Raw genomic sequence first — 18742 nt, forward strand, 5'->3', positions numbered from 1 at the left:
AACGGTTAGGCTATGCATGCAAAAGGCCTGAGAATAATAATAGGCTAGTTAAAAAAACAAGATTTGTTTGGAACATTTAGTCTACCAACCTCACACACCAATCAGTTCATTTGTTGTTTCTATGAATTTCTTTTTTTTCCTTCCTCTTTTTTCTTAAAAAAAGATTAACATAAAAGAAAAGCGTTTCTTATGTTGTGAAGACTTTTTAAAACAGAAGGAGGAAAAGAAGCAGATGATGATAATGGGGATGTTGAAGTTGTGCCTTAGCCTACATACAATATATTTATTATGTGACCCCTGAAACTAAAGTCTGATAATAAGCATGCCACTTGACTTCATGAACATTTATGGCAACAGTGTCATAGACAGTTTCTCGCTGTTGTTCTTGTCAAACAAAAAGCACCTAGATTTAACAGGTTATGCATGCCAAAGGCCTGAGAATAGTAGGCTAATTTAAAAAAACAAAAAACAAAAAACAAAAACCCGGCAAATACAAGATTTGTTTGCAACATATCAACCTCACACACACCAATCAGTTAATTTGTTGTTTCTATGAATTTCTTTCTTCTTTTTTTTTTTTTAAGATGAAGATAAAAGAAAAGCGTTTCTTATGTTGTGAAGACTTTTTAACTACAACAGAAGGAGGAAAAGAAGATGATGATGATGATGATAATGACGGGAGTGATGATGATGATGATGCTGATGGTGGTGATGGTGATGATTCTGGCGCTTACGCTGTCACCAAAATGTCAAACGCGTGATTGGTTGAATGGTGCCAGTGGATGCGGCGAGGGACGTCCTGATTGGCCCGCAGGTCCGCCGCTCTTTCCTGATTGGCCCGCAGGTCCGTCACTCAGGAAGAAGCCGGTACTGGGGGGCGGGCGCTGAGCTGGGGTTTCTCTGTGGTTTTCTTCAAGATGGCGGGGCTGCGAGTGAGTCCTTGTGGTGGCTCGTCGAGAATAAAATAAGTTAGTGAGGTAGTTATAGGCGCCTAGTAGGAGACAGCCGTGTCACATTTATCGGTGAGTGTTTATTTAACCTGTACGTGGCTGTTTTTGGTCCAGCTGGCGGTTGTTGCAGACGTAGAGGTCCGCACACTAGCGTTAGCCCCTCTGGTTGCTAGCTACCGTGTTAGCATGGATGGTAACGTTACCAGGGGCCCGCGGTGCAGCTGCACTCAGCACAGATGCGACAAAACCAGCTCATTCCCCATTTTATTGTACAACGGCATGGCTTGTCATTTGAACCTGAGCACACGTAAATCATATCCCGGGGTAAAATGACCAGCACCTAACGTTTAAGTCATTTGTTCACATGTTTGCACTACTATTGGTAGCACGTTAAATGTTGTACATCTTCACGCTGTTAGCCATTAAGTTGTAGTGACTGACATTTTTGCTCTCCCTGGTCTTCTCTTCTAGCTCCCAGAAGATCCCACTGGAGGATGAGCAGTGCCTAGATCCCATATTAAGCTGAATGCATTGTGATTTCCAATAATTGAGACAGTGATTCTGAAAGCTGTCTACATTAATGAAAAGAACAATGTAGTCAGCTTAGCATTTTCACCTCTGGTACGTGGTCTATACAGGGATGTGCTTCTGCATGCATTCTGGGTTTAGATAAGAAGGAAGTTAATCAACAGGTTAGATTTGTATTTTAATTAAACACTAGTCTGTATATGAAGTAGTTGTTAACACACAGGACATGGAGATAGATGATGTTCTACCCCCTCTCCCCTTGGAGCCACCTGATGATTTTGGCCAAGATGAGGGCAGAGCACCTCCACCACCTCCCCTGCAAACGTCCAGTGACGCAGAGGTAATGGACGTTAGCTCTGGTGGTGATGGATACACATACACCCCAGGGGACGGGGAAGCCCCACCACCGCAGCCCCTCAGCAAGGGCTCGATCACTTTCTGTAGCCACCTCTCAGACGAGGCCAACCCCAACCCACCCTGCCCCAGAACGGCCCGCCACGCTCCCCCGGTCACCACGTTTCTACCCGAACTCAAGTTGCTCAGAGACGTTAAGATCAGCGTAAGCTTCACGGAAAGCAGCAATAGTAAAGACAGAAAGGTTCAGTACACAGGTGAAGGGCAGGAAGGAGGGAGTGATGATGGCTTAGACGGTCTGAATGGTGAGTTGCATGACTGGACTAAGGAGCAGGAGGTAGCGGAGAGCAGCTCTGCAGCAGGAAACACAGGCAGACGGTCAGAGGAGGCCGAGCTAGACGCAGAGAACAAGGTTGAGTTTGCTGTCCTGGATGAGTTGGATGACTTCTATGACAACTTCCTGGATCATGACGATGGAGATAATGGCGGCTTTAAGTCTGAGGTCATAGTTCAGCAGGAGCAAGCAGACGAAGAGGCTGGGCCGTACCCCTATGAGGTATGTCTGTTTATGTCTGTTTATCCCCTCTTTGTGTCAGCAGCATGCCCGATTGAACTCAATTCTCAAACAAAAATATTGTACACTTCATGGAGCTCGCACAGAGCAGTTGTTAAAGAAAAAAAGGAGAAAAAAAAGACATTATCAGGGCAGCGCCATTAAATTACAACCCTCCCTTTAATTTCAGTGAGACCACTGAGTTGGCACAGTGGGGTGCAGGATGAACAGTATTTCATTTTTGTAGAAAATAATGACTACTACATCATGCCTGGATAACAATTGAGAAAGCACCCCCATTAACCTTGTTGTGTTTGTGCCAAAGACATTTTGTTTGTAGGTGTCAGATGAGATCATACGTCATCAAAAGCACTACTACTTGTAGTCATGGAGATTATTTAAATTTCCTCTATGCTGCTTTATGCCACCTCTTAAAGCAGCTGAATACCATTCGAGTTTAGAGCCTTCAAAGTGTAAAAACTGAACAATATGAAGTTGTGACATCAGTCGGTACAGGAAAGGTTGTACATTGTACTTATATGTCTGGTTAGTGGAAAATAGCTGAAACCACTGCTACTAATAAAGTAACAATATAGGCTATTGAAAGAAGTACTTATTATGGAGTAGGTATAGCTGGTGCTGAATCAAACCCAACCACTTAGAGAAAAATGACAAGTGAATTTCTGATTTTGTGGTTTCACATCACTTGAGAAATTCTGTGCATTCAGTCTCAGTTGGTTGCACCAGCACATGTTCAGGTTGCATATAACATATTTCTTCATGAAGGAGACTCCTCACCTTTACCTGTGTCAAAGTAAATGTCAATATCACAATTTTTTTTGTAATGAAGTAGCTAAAGTACACCTTAAAAGCTAATAATGAGTGAGGAGAAAGTTGCAGAGTGCAGAGCGTCACACCTGCCTGTGTGCACAATGGTCTGAGAGAAGCAGCAGAATGGGAATAAATGAATAGAGTTATGGGTATTTCTCACTTTGCCCCGGTGATGTGAGGAACTTGCCGTCTTTTCTGTCTGTGTGCGCTCGGCCCTGAATTGTGCAGCGACCTTAAACTTACCACAGAACACAATGATTTTACTGAGTGTTAAATTGAGCCGTTCACACCGTCAGACTGTGTATACGCTATAAAGTCTACTGACTGAGAGATTTAATGTTAAAGTGTGATATTGTAGGATATTTAAGTAGTAGACGAGAAACTAAGCAGGGTCATCCCACTGGCTATGCTACATTTTTACCTTTAATTAAAAAGCTCCAGAGCGATTGTGATATAATATAAATACATGACTCTGCCTTCCACCTGGCGTCTCATGGCTGAAAACCAACCTGGCAACATCAGTGTAGTATTTGGTCGCCGTCCCAGCTCTTGTCTCTGCGCACCGCGACACAAACACGCTCCGTGACCCCGTTTATGATAGTTAAGACTAACACAAATACACACGTTGTAACATCATATATGTTATATAACGTTGCTGCTCCATGGATTGCTTTTTTGCCGGCTTCGTTAAAAACAAATGCACATGGCCAGGTGGAGGGTTAGCAAAACAGCAGAAAAGCCACCACACTTGTGTGATTCCTCTTGTTGAATCTGACCATTTAAAAGAAAAGAAGAGGGAGGGATTCAATCTGGTTCTAACAGGTTTTGTGCTGCAAGTTTTAGGTTAAATTGTGTTGATATGGTAACAAGGTTACAGTTGTTTGCTTTGCTTTGCATTGCACTCGTACCACATCCACAGGCACTGGGGGAACTCAGTGTCTCTATCTGCAGCTACAGAGAGACTGAGTCAGTGAAGGAAGAAACAAATCAGCTAATGAATAATGATCAATCATTCACATATATGCACATGTGTATAATTTTCAATTCACACAAAAGATTGTCACGTGTGTGCCTATTGTGATGGCTGCTTGGAGCCCTGCTTAAAGCAGCCTAATTATAGAGAATTGTTTGTTTTTTGTTTAATTCTGTTTTGTATTACTGAAATGAGAAGTGAGATGCTCAAAGAGGTTAGTGCCACTTTTAATTTCTTCTTTTTAAATTCTGAGTTTCCTTTTGACACAAAAGTAATCAATTGTAATCAAAAGGAGGGTCTACCTGCTAAATGTATGGTTTTATTTGTAGTAGGTGTTTATGAGTCCAGTATACTCTGTTTCTGAATCCAAGAGTATTTCATTTTTATGCCCTCAAATGGAGCAGATAACTTTTGTTGTAGTTGAGGACTGGTTATGGTTTCATCTACTTTTTAGTTGATGCATCACAGTTTAAGTTTCCTCAGGTGATGCGTTCAAAACCTCCTTTGATACTGGTGACGCATCCTCTTCTCCCAGCCTTAAACATTGACTCTTCCAGGAGGAGTTTGACAATGATGTTGATGCTCTGCTGGAGGAGGGCATGCCGGTCCCCAAAAAGATGCGCCCTGCAGAGGACAAATATGGCGGGGACAGCGATCATCAGTCAGATGGCGAGGGAGGTGTTCAGCCGATGATGACCAAAATTAAGACTGTCCTGAAGAGTGAGTGGTGGGTCCGTCTGTTAAGGGTTGGGCAAAGACCGTGGTGTAGGATGTGGTTTCAGAACATGATACGTGTAACATCAGTTGCGTTTATGTAAATGAAGCGACCTGATGAAGTAATAGGATTACAGTGTGTTTTTAATTTGAAGTCTTGTGTTACATAAAATTATAAGGGGAACTCTTTTTGCAAAAATGTTAAGCTCTTCACAGTCAAAGTGGATAACCAGTTACTCCCCTTTTTGTTGTATATCTTTGAAATAATCTATATTGTCATGAAAGTGTATGTATAACTTAACCTGAGGTAGTAACATTGTAATTATTGCCTGCACTTACACGTGTATTTCCCATCTGCCAGGTCGGGGGCGCCCCCCCACTGAGCCTCTACCGGACGGATGGATCATGACATTCCATAACTCAGGCATTCCCGTCTACCTGCACCGAGAAACCAGGGTGGTGACCTGGTCCAGGCCCTACTTCCTCGGGACTGGCAGTATTAGGGTAAGACGAAACACAAGCCACATGTCTAAATAAGCTGTAGTACTGATTGAATAGTGATGGGGTTTTGATTCATCATTGGATCAGTGCTCATTTATGTCAACTCTCCCAACAGAATTTTAAGAGATGTTTAGTTTGTTTGAAGCTTTTGTGAGAGTTCAAGGAAAGGTCACGAACATTTTGTTATGAGTTATATAGAGAGCAACAGGTCTTTTCAGGTCTTAAACAGGACATAATGTCCCTCAGTTGCTAAGCATCGGTGGGCAGGGCAGCATCCTTCCATCTTGGTAAAACTGCAAGTCTGACTAAAAGAGAGGCAAACGACAGTGTTCATCATTTGTTTGTTGCCTTGTTGGCATTAATGCAGAGAGAGCAGAGCACAAGAGGGTTGGAGTCAAAGTCACAATTGAGGATTATGGGTAGGACTTAGAAAACAAGCTAGGTTATGTCCAGTTATACCATGATCTGGGTGAATACTCGATTCTGATTGGCTGCGGCGTGTCCATTAAAAAGTGATAATGGACACCCATAAATACGTTCAAATTGCCTGATTACGGTTCTAAATATAACTGCGCAGGCTCAAACGCTCAGCACATCATGACACTGGAGTCTGTAAACACACAAGCGGTAAGAAGCACTCGCCTTCTGAAATAAAACTTTGTGTCACGTAACATTTAAGCCAACACCTCGCCTCCCTTCACTGATCAGCCATCAGGCTGCAGCAGAGTCGCTGTGGCTCTACCCTGCGGCCACAGCGGGTCACGCTCTTTTTTTTTTCTTCTTTTTTTTTTCATTGCCAACGAGAGATATTAAATAGTCCGCTCAGCCGCTTATTGTGAAAAACGTATGATTTTAACGGTAAAAACAACATTATAGGCTGCTCTTTTGGTCGCACAAGGAAACTTTGTTGTGCTGTTTCTGTTTTTCTTAACTACACAATGACAATAAAATGATTTGATTTGATAGTATTAGTAATTGATTTAATATTTATTTCTTAAGTGGCCATGGTATAAGCGGGATAATGCCCTTCAAGGTGTCTGATTATCAGTAATTAATGGACTTCGCGGAAGCAACCGGTTCAAGCCTCCGTGTCGTCCATCAATTTCTGATAGTGGACACCTGGAAGGGCATTATCCATTACTTAATTAGACTTTACTCCTTTTACATTTGAAGTGATGCTAATGTTGACACAGTTTGTTAAAAAAAAATGCCCCTCTTGTTTTCTCTGACAGAAACACGACCCTCCCACCAGCAGCATCCCTTGCCTACATTACAAGAAGATGAAGGAGGTGGAGGAGAAAGAACTGAACGGAGATGCGACTCATAACACAGAGGAGTCTCCAGTGAAGCCCCGGCAGGAAGCCAACGGAGAAGACGCAGCAGGCAAGTCAGACGCTGCAGCTGAGGATCAAGACGGCGCCCCCCCCTCTGCTTTGACTGACGCCGCCCCAGACGGAGAGGGGGCCGCCGACAGCAGCCAGCAGCTGAAAGAGTCCCAGCTTTTTGAGATCGCCCAAGGAGCGTTGGGACAAGTCAAGGCCAAGGTGGAGGTGTGCAAGGACGAGTCGATAGGTAAGGGTTGTCATAGTACTGGTGCTACCGCTATACCGTGTGTTAGCCGCTTGACATCGAGCCAACGCCACTTTGTAAAACCCTCCCCAGAACTTGAAGACTTCCGCCTGTACCTGGAGAAGTGCTTTGACTTTGAACAAGTCACTGTCAAGAAGTTTCGCACCTGGGCTGAGCGAAGGCAGTTCAACAGAGACATGAAGAGGAAGCAGGCCGAGTCAGAGAGGCCCATCCTACCCGCCAACCAGAAACTCATCACGCTGTCAGTCCAAGATGCTCCCACTAAGAAAGGTGAGTTATGAAGAGACACAATTCATGTTTAGTTTTCATTACCAGCAATGACTGAATCCATGAATACTTTTAGTTTTTAGTATTGAAAGAGTAGCCTGTGTAGCTAAATGCACTACACTGCATCTGCGTGACATCATTTTTGGCCATAACATTTTTTCCATATGCCTGTCAAACTCACAAAGATTTATCACTTTGTTTGTCTGAACTCACTCACGTTGCTGAAGGAACTTAATAACCGTCATCTTTTATATCTCTTTTTTGTAAAAGCCTGGAACTCAAAACCAAGTGATAATATGCTGCTACATGTCCTTGTAGTGTTTTATTTGCTGATGGGTTTCAATTCTTTTTTCCTACATTTTCTCAACAGAATTTGTCATCAACCCCAATGGAAAGTCTGAAGTTTGTATCTTGCACGAATATATGCAACGTGTCCTCAAGGTCCGACCTGTTTACAATTTCTTTGAATGTGGTAAGTACTTTAAAGGTGCTCAGCTTAGTGTCTCTTGATAAATGTGTGTAAATCTGCCCAGTATTCCTTTTTGCTGTTACCTCTTATAAAGGTTTGTTATTCTTTGTTCCTCACAGAGAACCCAAGTGAACCCTTTGGAGCATCAGTCATTATAGATGGAGTAACTTACGGCACAGGAACCGCAAGCAGTAAAAAACTTGCCAAGAATAAAGCTGGTAATTCTTTTTTTTGTTTTAAAGTGCTGAGCTATGCAACTGGTATTAAACATAACTGATGTATTATAGCGTTCATCTCTTCTCACAGCCAGTTGTCTTTGTGGCATCTTTCAATACATATTCTGGTAAAGTTGCATGTTGTAATTTGACCTGCACTCACTGATGATGTGATGTCCACTGCAGCTCGAGCCACACTGGAAATCCTCATCCCTGACTTTGTGAAGCAGACCTCGGAGGAGAAGCCTGTTGAAGGCGATGAACTGGAGGTACCGGTTTCTCCTTCTTGATAGTGACTCTTACTCTGAATCATTTTCAATGACATGAAGCTCACCTCTGAAGCTACAAAACACAAGCATTGTTAGGAGAAAAAATAGACAGTTTTCCCTTAAAGTTACTGCATTTAAAAAAATAAATTATAGATAACACAACAATGATAACATTTAATGTGCTCTGTCCTGCAGTATTTTAATCATATCAGTATTGAAGATTCGAGGGTGTATGAGCTGACCAACAAAGCAGGACTACTTTCGCCATATCAGATTCTTCATGAGTGCCTTAAAAGGTAAGAAAGTGAACTTTTATGAAATGTTTGTGGTTGTGTAAGTTAAAGCCTCTTATCTGTTGCTAGTATTACAAAGTTTAAGCATCTTCTTAGAACCAAGCAGTCAGGTTGGAGATAATCATTGATAAAATGTATTTCTTGGTGTTATTTGCAGAAACCATGGGATGGGAGACACCAGCATTAAATTTGAGGTGATCCCGGGGAAAAACCAGAAGAGTGAATATGTGATGACATGTGGGAAACATACTGTGCGTGGCTGGTGTAAGTAGACCCTGATCCTCATCACAACACAACAAAAATCAAACTTTCACATTACATGATGCGTTTCAATGAAAGTGAAGTGTTCCTTGAATTGCCTAGCATGTAAACAGTTACAATTAATATTGAACCATGACAGATATGTAATGAGAATCGAATTAATTGGGTATTGGAGCCTTCAAAATAAGTTTGATATACACCAAATGTCAATTTTCTCTCTTATTCTGTATGTTAACTGTGTTTTCCAACAGGCAAGAACAAGAGGGTTGGTAAACAACTAGCATCTCAGAAGATTTTGCAGATGCTTCACCCCCATGTGAAGAACTGGGGCTCATTGCTGCGCATGTATGGCAGAGAGAGCAATAAGATGGTCAAGAAGGTAAATAACCTGCTCAGCCACTATGAAGGGTCAGATCATAGAAAGTTTAGAAAGTATTTTAAAGAGAGATTTTGTTAACTGCTCTTTGGTCAGACTGAATGATATATCTGTGTAGATGATAATTGTATTTATGATGATGATGATGTGAATTTGTTTTCCATCTCAGTGTGATGCTTGCCAACAGAAATTATGAACTGCCAAGCCTAAAAAATAAAAAAAAGCAATTAAAATGTCTGTTCAACATAAAAGTCTCTCACTGCAGTTAGTTGGAGCTTTGGCTTTTTGTCAGATTGTCAATTGCGAGTGCAGTTACTGGTTAGAACAGTTAATTGGTATGTTACACACTGACTGCCACATCACACAGCAGACAGCCAGACTTGAACACACCAGTATTTGACTTGTTACACAATGTTTTGCAGGAGAGCTCGGACAAGAGTGTGATCGAGCTCCAGCAGTTTGCCAAAAAGAACAAGCCAAACCTTCATATCTTGAACAAACTGCAAGAAGAAATGAGGAAGCTGGCCACGCAGAGGGTGAGCAGACTTCTGTTCTGTTCTGTACCGTGCAGAAGTTTTAAAAAGTAAACTGTAACTCTAGCAGCTGTGAAACATTTATCACTTGTTTTTTTTGTTTTGAGTGAAGGGCTTCTGGCATCAAGTTGAGGGTTGTCTGTTTTTGATATGCACTCATCCTTTCATCTCTGGCCACGGACCTGAGGGGTGTACTCTGTGAACACTGGAAGTTCTCTCACTAGAGCTCATCTGAGGAAAGACGAGGTGGTCGTTTTCATCTAGACAGAACAACAGAAGTTCATCTGCCAAACAGTGAATCTACAGGGTTTCAGTTAGAGGCTGTGAGGTTTTCTCTGTTGTAGCCACACGTGATACCTGAGGCTGTAAAGACGAGAACATGTTGTTACACAGTGTAGCTGTCGGTCCCTGCTTGACTAAATGACATCGTCGCTGCCAGTATTTGTATATTTCTGAATGACTGAGCTTTCTCTATAAATCTACTCCTCATGTATCATTGTTTTTTGTGTTTTGTTTTGTTACCAGGAGGAAACTAGGAAGAAACCCAAGATGACCATAATGGAGTCAGCTCAGCCAGGGAGCGAGCCTCTCTGCACTGTCGACGTCTAAGTCTCGGAATCACTGATGAACCACAGCACTGAAAACCCCAGTCACTGTCAAGACTCGTCACACACCATCCATCACTTAATTATGCATCAGATCTAATGGCAATATAATTAGACATTGACCCGGCCAGTAGAGCTGCTTGCTTTCTTCATTCACCTATATTGGATCAGCCGGTAGATTTTAAAGGTAGGATTAAATGCACTAACAGACCCTAGAGCAAATATCGTCTACCTCTCTAGATGCACCCTCACTATGGCACTAGGAAAAAACAAATCACCCAGGGTGCAGAGAAGTTAACATGACTTGACAACACACAAACCACATCGGAATAAAAATGCATGCTTCTTTGACTGCAAAAAGCCACTACTTGGTTGGTTTCGTTTTGAAGTGATGTTTTTTTCAACAGCCGCAACATTTTAGTACCAGCACCTCTTAGTTTTGTTTGTGCTTCAAGTATTTGAAAGGGACTACTAATACTTGTGTATTTATTCCATTCGTTTAATTGGGAAAACAAAGTTACTTGTCCATGGGATACTTTAATGGTAGGTGTTAGATATTTTGGGTGAAACACAAAATAAGCCCGTTTTGTTTATCTTCGGAATGGACAGTTGCTGTCTCGGTTTGCACGATTTTAAAACCATGCGTTGTGAAGTGATCACTATTCAGAGCTATCGTCATGCACATGCACACGTGTCCTGTTAGATTTTCTTTTGTTGATAATGCTGTTGGTACCGAAATAACTGCTTTTATCATCATCTCCTTGTATTTGGAGGGAGTTGACGCCTTTTTACTTCTGTTGTTGTTTTGTTGTGGCAATACAACAAATTAGACCTGCTGGGGCCACAGAGTGTAGTAAGGTAAAAGATCGCTTCTTAGTTTTTTGTCTAGCTTCTTTTTAAAGTATTAATGCCATGCACACCAACTAACCACTTCATACATTTCAGTTGCTTTTCATTTTTTGGTGCCCTTAAAAAGAAAACCCTGTTGGCTACATGTTGCCTTAGTTAATCCATTTCATGAAGGGCTCAGAGTATAAACAGTACATTGGACCTAAAAACCCTTCGGCAGGAAGTGGAAAGACCAAGCCCCCTTTACCTGATAAAGCATTTATTGTTTAGTCAATTAGTATTTTTAAAGACAACAGCCTATAAAACAAAATTTATGGAGAAATGCCTACATACAGCATGTGCAGATTTTTAAGACTCATCTATATGGATTGTGTATTTTGTTTGTGTACGTTTGCCATCATTGTGACACACGTTCAGACTTTTTACCAGTAGAAGACGTTTTACAAGAGGCAGCCTTGCTAAATTTAGTTGGCACACTGACATGAACAAAATGCGATCGAGTCATTGAGTCCAACACAAGCTGATGAAACTGTGTATACCAAAGCTTCCATACAGTCTTATGCATTTTATAGAATACTTAATGTTGCTGCAAACTGTAAACATCTATAACACAGGAAAATACAGACATGTTACTTGCTGGAACAAAATAGAAAACTGCTGTGCATTCGGTCAAGTATTTGGTCTGTGCTTTTTCTACAAAACATAAAAGTACACGTCACAGTTTAAACACCAGGCTGTTGTGACATTGTAGATTGCTTTAAGAATGTGCTTCTGCCCTATGTGCGTGTTGTCCTGCCAAGTGTGTGTCAGTGTGAGAAGACCGGAAAAAGAATTACTGCTTTTAGATGTGTTACTGTTGAGTACCAATGAACTGTTTGAGATGTTGCCTAGAAAATGAAGTACGTATTGCAACCTGAGCTCCATGAATTTTGTGATACTTGTTATGCAAATAAAAAATGTCTTGACTAATGATGAGAAGAGATTTGTTTTATTCAGTCACATGAGAAAAGAGGAAAAGGTGGAGCTATTTATTCCGTAGTTCTGCGTGTGGACCAAGTATAGCATACTGAAAACTGCCCTTTAAATCTAAGTAGCTGTATGGTCTGAAGACATAGCCAACACAAATTCAAACTAAACTAAAAAGCATTGCAGATACAGTCCATAAAGCTCAGTTAAACAAATATAATACAGTGCTTACTGTAATAACTAATCGTTACAAAAACATTTAATTCTGCACCATGACATAAGAGGACTTCACTGTCTGGATGAACGGGTCCTTTCAATAGGAAATGACAGATGAAAGAATGTTAGCATTAATGCGTGGTATTGAGTCCGTGCACAGTTCTAGTATGGAAACCCATGCTAGCTGTAAAAGATCTGTTTTGTTTTTAAGACTTAAGAGCCTGTCTCTTCCTTATTTCCACTGTTCTGCTGTTTCTGGGAGTCGTAGTCCACTCTCTCAAGCAGCAGCAGCATCTCGACGTGCATGGTCTGAGGGAACAGGTCCACGGCCATGGCTCGTACAGGACGGAACGGGGCTCCGTGAACTCTGTTGGATGGTGCTCTGCACAGACTGAAAGAGAAAATGCCAACGTAACATTTATTATTTTATAGAACTGGTCACTTAAAAGCACAGCTTCATATTTTCATGTACCCATGATGTACCAATAACACTGACAGCCAAAAAAGCAGCCAAATTAAAATGAACTTACTCAATGAAGTTAGTCATGGCTGCCTTTGCATTGCAGGCCACATAAACCAGCCTCTTCAGGTGCTCTGCTCTCCGGATGGCAAGTATCACCTTAGAATCTGTGTCACATTAAAACAGGTATTTGTAATGCAACACTAAAGCAAATTAAAAGGCATTTTCAGGTTGAGGCTGTTCACTCACGTAAGCCAGCCCTCGGCGGATCCACAATGGCTGTGAGGTTGGGTGACACAAGAGCGCCGAGAATGTTGGGGAAGACGTCCTCGGCTTTTCCACAGTGAAACTCAATGTTACTAAGACCTTCAAATACAAAAAGGGAGAAGTGACTAGGCAATCAAAACAGGAGGGAAATATACAGCATGGCTAGAGTGGACAAAGAATAAACTACAACAGGATGATTCAGTTCAGAAAAACATGGTACCCAAACACTTAAACCCTCTACATCTTCACATTGCATTGTGTAACAGTATTGTAATGTTTCTCTTAATATTTTCAGGGAAGATAACAGTAAAAAAAACCCCACATCTAATCATCAATTACAATACAAACAATTGTGTTACTATTCTGACAGTGAAGTGTGAAAGTTCAGAGTCATTAGCAGAGGTGTGATGTCATCTACTGACTTACCATTCAGCTTTGCATTAACTTTGGCATCCTCCACTGCTTCCTGGCACATCTCAATCCCAATCACTTTCTTCACCCTCTGGAGACAAAAGTCACTTACAATTACAAACTTGCAGTTGTGCGAATCCACCAACCAAACAGGTTGCAGGAAATGTGGTCACAACTCCCCACAATCTCACTCTGCCCCTGTCACATGCTCATCTTTCTTCTACATACTGATGCCTACAAGCAAGTCGACTGTATATCTCCTTGTCTGCTGATGGATAACAAAGGCCACTAACAGTGCGTCAGTGCTGGGTGTCTGCTGACTTGTGTGGAGTTACTCTAACCCAGATTGTCCAAAAGAAGCAATTCATGCAGCGAGAAGATGAGCATAAGATGACCGTACCTTAGCCAGAGAGATGCCGATGGTCCCCGTCCCGCAGCACACGTCCAGCAGCGTGCTGTCCTGGTCCAGCTGGGCCCACTCCCCCACAGCAGAGTACAGCACCTCTGCAGCGCCAGTGTTCACCTGCCAGGTAACACACACACACACACACACACACACTTCAACACCTGTTGCACATAGTTTTTTTTTCTTCCTGACATAGCTGTTAAACAGCCACACACAAACACAGCTGGAACCAAATTTTATGTGTGCATTTTAAAGGGATAGTTTGACAGTTTGGCAAATTGGCCCATTGCCATAATCCCTATAGTCATAGCAGTAGGTTTGTTACCTTTAATTGTCAGTGCAAGCTATTTTTAGAACGGCAGAGCAGAGCCGCGAGCTGCTCAGAGCTACGCTACGGAGGCTAATGGGATTTCTTGGTTTCTCTCATCAAACTCATCAAATACACAATCCAACAACTCCACAACGCTCTGGTGGACAAGTTGTGAGCTGCACATTCACCACGCTATGAGATAATAACACAACGTTACCACACAGAGTTGTTGTAGAGGTAAACTCATGCAAAACCGCTGATGCGCGTTTCTGTCAGGGACAAGAAAGGGCAAACAGTCTCTGCGTTTGCCTCTACAACAACTCTGTGTGGTAACGTTGTGTTATTATCTCATAGCGTGGTGAATGTGCAGGTCACAACTTGTCCACCAGAGTGTTTGGAGTTGTTGGATTGTGTATTTGATCAGTTTGATGAGGGAAACCAAGAAATCCCATTAGCCTCCGTAGCGTAGCTCTGAGCAGCTCACGGCTCTGCTCCACCGTTCTAAAAATAGCTTGCACCAACAATTAAAGGTAACAAACCTACTCCTAAGACTATGGGGATTATGGCAATGGGCTAATTTGCCAAAATGTTGAACTATCCTTTAAAATAAAATATGAATGTAAACACAAAGTATGATTTTGCAGGGGGGGGAAGAGCATGTGATTGTGAAAATCTTCTCACCTGGAAGAAGGAATGAGGGGATACCCGAAATTTCAGACCCAGCAGTTCTTCATGAATGCAGTTCTCTCCACCCACCAGCTCACAGGGCAGGTCCTCTGGGTTGGGAGATTTCCTTCACACCCACAAACACAGGTTCAGCTGAATAAACCTGCATAACTGTGTCGACTCTCAGTCATTCAATGCATTCTCTCTCACCTTTGACCCTCTCTGACGAAGTACAGGGACGTTACGCCGCTGTCCTTCCCCTCTCCCTCTATGAAGTGCTTCCTCATGGAGCTCTTCAGAGCGTCCAGTTCCTCCTCTGCAAGTTTCTAAGAGTCATTGAACAAGCGAAAGATGTCAAAGGGTGAAATCTAACAATCTGAGATTCATGTGGGAAAAGTTAAAATGAGGACGTTTCATCACCTGTGGATTGAAGAACACCACAGCCATGGCTTCTTTGGTCCTGGTAGTCCGTACGGTCAGCTGCTTCCAGTGTCCTTCATACGTCTCAGGACTGTACACCGAGTACGGGGTGGTCCTGTTCACAAAATTACAATGAGATCGGATACAATACAAGAAATACAGTACAGGCCAAAAGTTTGGACACACTCAATGCATTTCCTTTATTTTCATGACTATTTACATTGTAGATTCTGACTGAAATTCCACTAATGAACCTGACAAGGCTTCACACCACCTGTGAAGTGAAAACCATGTTCAGGTCAGGTTCACCTCTTGAAGCTCATCAAGAGAATGCCAGAGTGTGCAAAGCAGTAATCAGAGCAAAGGGGGGCTACTCTGAAGAAACTAGAACTGGTGGGGGCAGAGATAGAGGGATAGGAGAGGAGGAAGAAAAAGAAGAAGAACTGGAAGAAAGAGAAGACAAAGAAAAAAGACCTGTTATTTTTTATTTCACACTTTTTTGTTAATTCCACATGTGTTCATTCATAGTTTTGGTGCCTTCAGTGAGAATAAAGGAAACACATTGAATGAGAAGGTGAGTCCAAACTTTTAGCCTGTACTGTATGTCTGTGAGAACGTGGTGGTCTTGGCACACATCAAACAACTATGACGCAATAATACCTGATGAATTTCTGAAAGTGGCTGACCACCCTCTTGGCCTGGGCTGAGACGTGACAGGACTCGGCCGGCCCCACCACAGCACAGGACCCTCCTTTGTACTTCCCCAGGCGGAAGCCGATGGTCTTGTCCTCCCCGTCCGCACCCACCGAGATGAGGAACTCACACTTGTTTCTATACTCTGTCTGCCGTGATAGAGACGGGGTCAGGGGGAGATTAGACACTACTCTGGTTCAACATCTGAGACATGTTATGAAATGTTGTAAGGCACTGACAGCACCTAATAAAACCAGGTACTGTTTTTAAATATAGAATAGCTTTGACACAGTGAAACTTCTGAAGAATGAACATTTTATAACACGCTGGAAATGTGATCTAATGGTATTCAAGTATCAAAGCTGAATTTATTAGTTAGTTAAGTAACCGATTTAAAACCATGTATTGTTACTGTCTTATTGTATTGTTTCTGTATTGAAAATGTATTGTTTGGCTGTTTTTGCTCTTGTTGGTTGTACTGTTGTTTGTTTTGTTCTAATTGTGCATCTGTTGTATGTGAATGTATTCTGGTCTGGTTTGAAATAAATTATGGAGAAAAAAATATGGAAACTGGAATTGGCAGCAATTATGATAACTGTAAATCACTGTGTTCTGGCATTCAACAACTTGATAATAAGACCATGAAAGTAGGGCTGGTCAATGTGACCTCTAAGTAAAAGGTTTGGTAAAGCATCTATCTCATATGTGGATCACATGTAAAATGAAAGCCGACTTAGAGCAGAGATCTAAAACTGTACCAGTGTAGGAGACGGTTTAATAGTTTCCAGGGGACAACACATCTTGTTGTATTTCCCTTTCTGTGCAAAGAGCCAGGGCAGCATCGCTTTGTTGGTGCCTCCAATCTCTCTGAAAAGGAAACAAGCATTTACCATGAGGATGTGGATCATTTCAACAGCAAAAAATAAGATGATCAAAGTTGAAGCTGTTGTTAGTAAATGCTTCCATAAAAATACATGGTATCAGTCCAGATGTAGTGTTGCTATGAGACAACCCTGCAGCTGGTACGGTGTGACCCTGTGACCCCACCACCTACTTGGCCAGCCGCTGCAGGACCCCCACCACCTCCTGCTCCTTCCTCCTCAGCTGCTCCTCATAGGGCACCTTCCACAGAGGAGTCACCACGTTGGCTATCTGCACGCTGAGCGGCGGCTCCTCCTCCTCGCCGCCCTCGGCCCGCTTGGCCGGCGGCTGCCCCCCCCCTCCCCCTGCCCCCTCCCCTTCCTCCTGCCTCCTCTTCCTCAGGATGGGGTCTACTTTGGGCTTGGCCAGCTTGACGCTCAGCAGCTGGCCCTTCCACTGCACGCCGTGCACCGCCTTCATGGCCTTGTCGCGCTCCTGCTCGTTCTTGAAGGTGACGAAGGCGAAGGTCTGCTTGCCGAACAGCTTGATCTTGTGCGGGTCGAGGCCGTGCTTGGCCAGGAACTTCTTCAGGTCGCTGAAGCCCACGAACTTGGGCAGGTTCCTGATCTCCACCTTGAAGATCTCAGAGGTGAACAGGTCCTCTTTGATGTAGCGGTACTTGCTGGGGTCAGAGGTCGCCTCGCTCTCTGCCTCAGCTTTGACTTCAGACGCTCCATCAGCCGCTCCATCAGCCGCTCCATCCTGGTTGCTGGGGGCCTGGTTGCTGGGGGTCTGGGGGGGTTTCTGCTCCTCTGGGGGCTGCTGGGTCTCAGCCACGGCACCGACACTGACATCTGCCATCACTCTGCTGGGTCGGTGGGAACACAGTCCAGTTACTGCACTTATCTTTTATTCACACACACTATATGTGGGGAAAACAAACTTCTATCAATCAATCAATCAATATACTTTTTTGTGTCCTTTTAACGACTTGTCATGGTTTAGTTGACTTTGTAACTCTTTAAAACTCCACAGTCACAATTTTACGCACTAGAAGAACCGCTGCTGCAGCGACTACAGATAAAACAGTGATATAATATAAGTGCATGAACTGCTGAACAGAGCGGATCTTTATCTGTCTGTCACGTACACAGCTCACTCAGCTATAACGTTATCACCGGACATATGTCGGCTAAAGACTGAGGTGGATATTATTACTGTTCATTGACGTCGCGCTCTTTCTTCTCCAGAGAAAATACTCCGTCACCATCTGTTCACTACACAACAATACACACTAATACACACTATACTACACATCTATATGTATTTATACTCTGAACTACTTAGAAACGAGTGCACATACTTCCAGTGAGCCTTACCTCTTCAGCTCCACTTTCGGTTCTGCTTGTCGCTCACGCACAGGGCGCTGCCATGATGATGTGACCATGTGGAGCATGAACTTTGAACTTTGTTAAAGCGGTAGTACCTATTTTTTTAACAGTCTATGGGTAGTCCACATTCTGGGGCTCGAGCTTTGTGTGCACTTTGTCTACGCTTTCATAGCTACATTTAGATGGATAAATGGAAAGCTGAACATATATCACCTGTAATTTTCAACAGGCCTTAGAGAGTTGCTGTTGATTCATCCTGAAATGACTAATTGTCAAATACAATGATCTCTCACTACTGCAGCTCGTGATGGCATTAGGTTGAAATCAGAAAAACCCTCAACATCACAGAAATATACACATAATAAAAATAAAATCTAGTGGAATTCCTTTAGTCTTTGCTCAAATGCTGCATTTTACTCATTACAAAAAGAAAATAGAGAAATGCACATGGGGATGAGGTCCAGAGGCTCATGTACTGTAGCTCATTTCAATAAAAGCACGACACATACAGTTCTTTGTTGCATTTGTTGCATGTGTGTGTGTC

The 18742-nt window shown here is 42.7% G+C and overlaps 2 protein-coding genes across 2 annotated transcripts; one reads left to right on the plus strand and one right to left on the minus strand.

The window, feature by feature from the left end:
• The first annotated feature begins 884 nt into the window (after positions 1-884).
• dgcr8 (DGCR8 microprocessor complex subunit) lies at positions 885-12109 on the plus strand. Its single transcript, XM_085787844.1, has 14 exons — positions 885-1022; positions 1422-2388; positions 4747-4909; positions 5265-5407; positions 6637-6976; positions 7067-7264; positions 7632-7733; positions 7850-7948; positions 8132-8214; positions 8410-8510; positions 8665-8771; positions 9020-9147; positions 9567-9680; positions 10203-12109. The coding sequence occupies exons 2-14, from the start codon at positions 1705-1707 to the stop codon at positions 10284-10286; spliced, it is 2346 nt and encodes a 781-aa protein (XP_085643970.1). The 5' UTR covers positions 885-1022; positions 1422-1704; the 3' UTR covers positions 10287-12109.
• trmt2a (tRNA methyltransferase 2A) lies at positions 12099-18246 on the minus strand. The gene is made up of 12 exons (XM_085787847.1): positions 18187-18246; positions 17001-17675; positions 16705-16813; positions 15914-16095; positions 15254-15368; positions 15044-15159; positions 14849-14960; positions 13852-13974; positions 13467-13542; positions 13023-13139; positions 12844-12940; positions 12099-12704 (listed from the first exon to the last, which is right to left on the minus strand). Exons 2-12 carry the CDS (start codon positions 17666-17668, stop codon positions 12527-12529), a joined length of 1893 nt encoding a protein of 630 aa, XP_085643973.1. The 5' UTR covers positions 17669-17675; positions 18187-18246; the 3' UTR covers positions 12099-12526.
• Between the last annotated feature and the right edge of the window lie 496 nt (positions 18247-18742).

The sequence above is a fragment of the Trachurus japonicus genome, chromosome 9 (assembly GCF_045865225.1).
Source record: "Trachurus japonicus isolate A0001 chromosome 9, Traja_1.0".
Classification (NCBI taxonomy): Eukaryota; Metazoa; Chordata; class Actinopteri; order Carangiformes; family Carangidae; genus Trachurus; species Trachurus japonicus.

What these genes read in the sequence shown, in the direction of transcription:
- dgcr8 (XM_085787844.1), top strand. Translation starts at nt 1,705, where the DNA reads ATGGAGATAGATGATGTTCTACCCCCTCTCCCCTTGGAGCCACCTGAT. An exon ending in TTACAATTTCTTTGAATGTG is followed by an intron (nt 7,734 to 7,849) that starts GTAAGTACTTTA and finishes TGTTCCTCACAG; the next exon opens with AGAACCCAAGTGAACCCTTT. An exon ending in GCAATAAGATGGTCAAGAAG is followed by an intron (nt 9,148 to 9,566) that starts GTAAATAACCTG and finishes AATGTTTTGCAG; the next exon opens with GAGAGCTCGGACAAGAGTGT.
- trmt2a (XM_085787847.1), bottom strand. Translation starts at nt 17,668, where the DNA reads ATGGCAGATGTCAGTGTCGGTGCCGTGGCTGAGACCCAGCAGCCCCCA. An exon ending in GTCCTGCAGCGGCTGGCCAA is followed by an intron (nt 16,814 to 17,000) that starts GTAGGTGGTGGG and finishes TTTCCTTTTCAG; the next exon opens with AGAGATTGGAGGCACCAACA. An exon ending in AGTTAATGCAAAGCTGAATG is followed by an intron (nt 13,140 to 13,466) that starts GTAAGTCAGTAG and finishes TTGTATTTGAAG; the next exon opens with GTCTTAGTAACATTGAGTTT.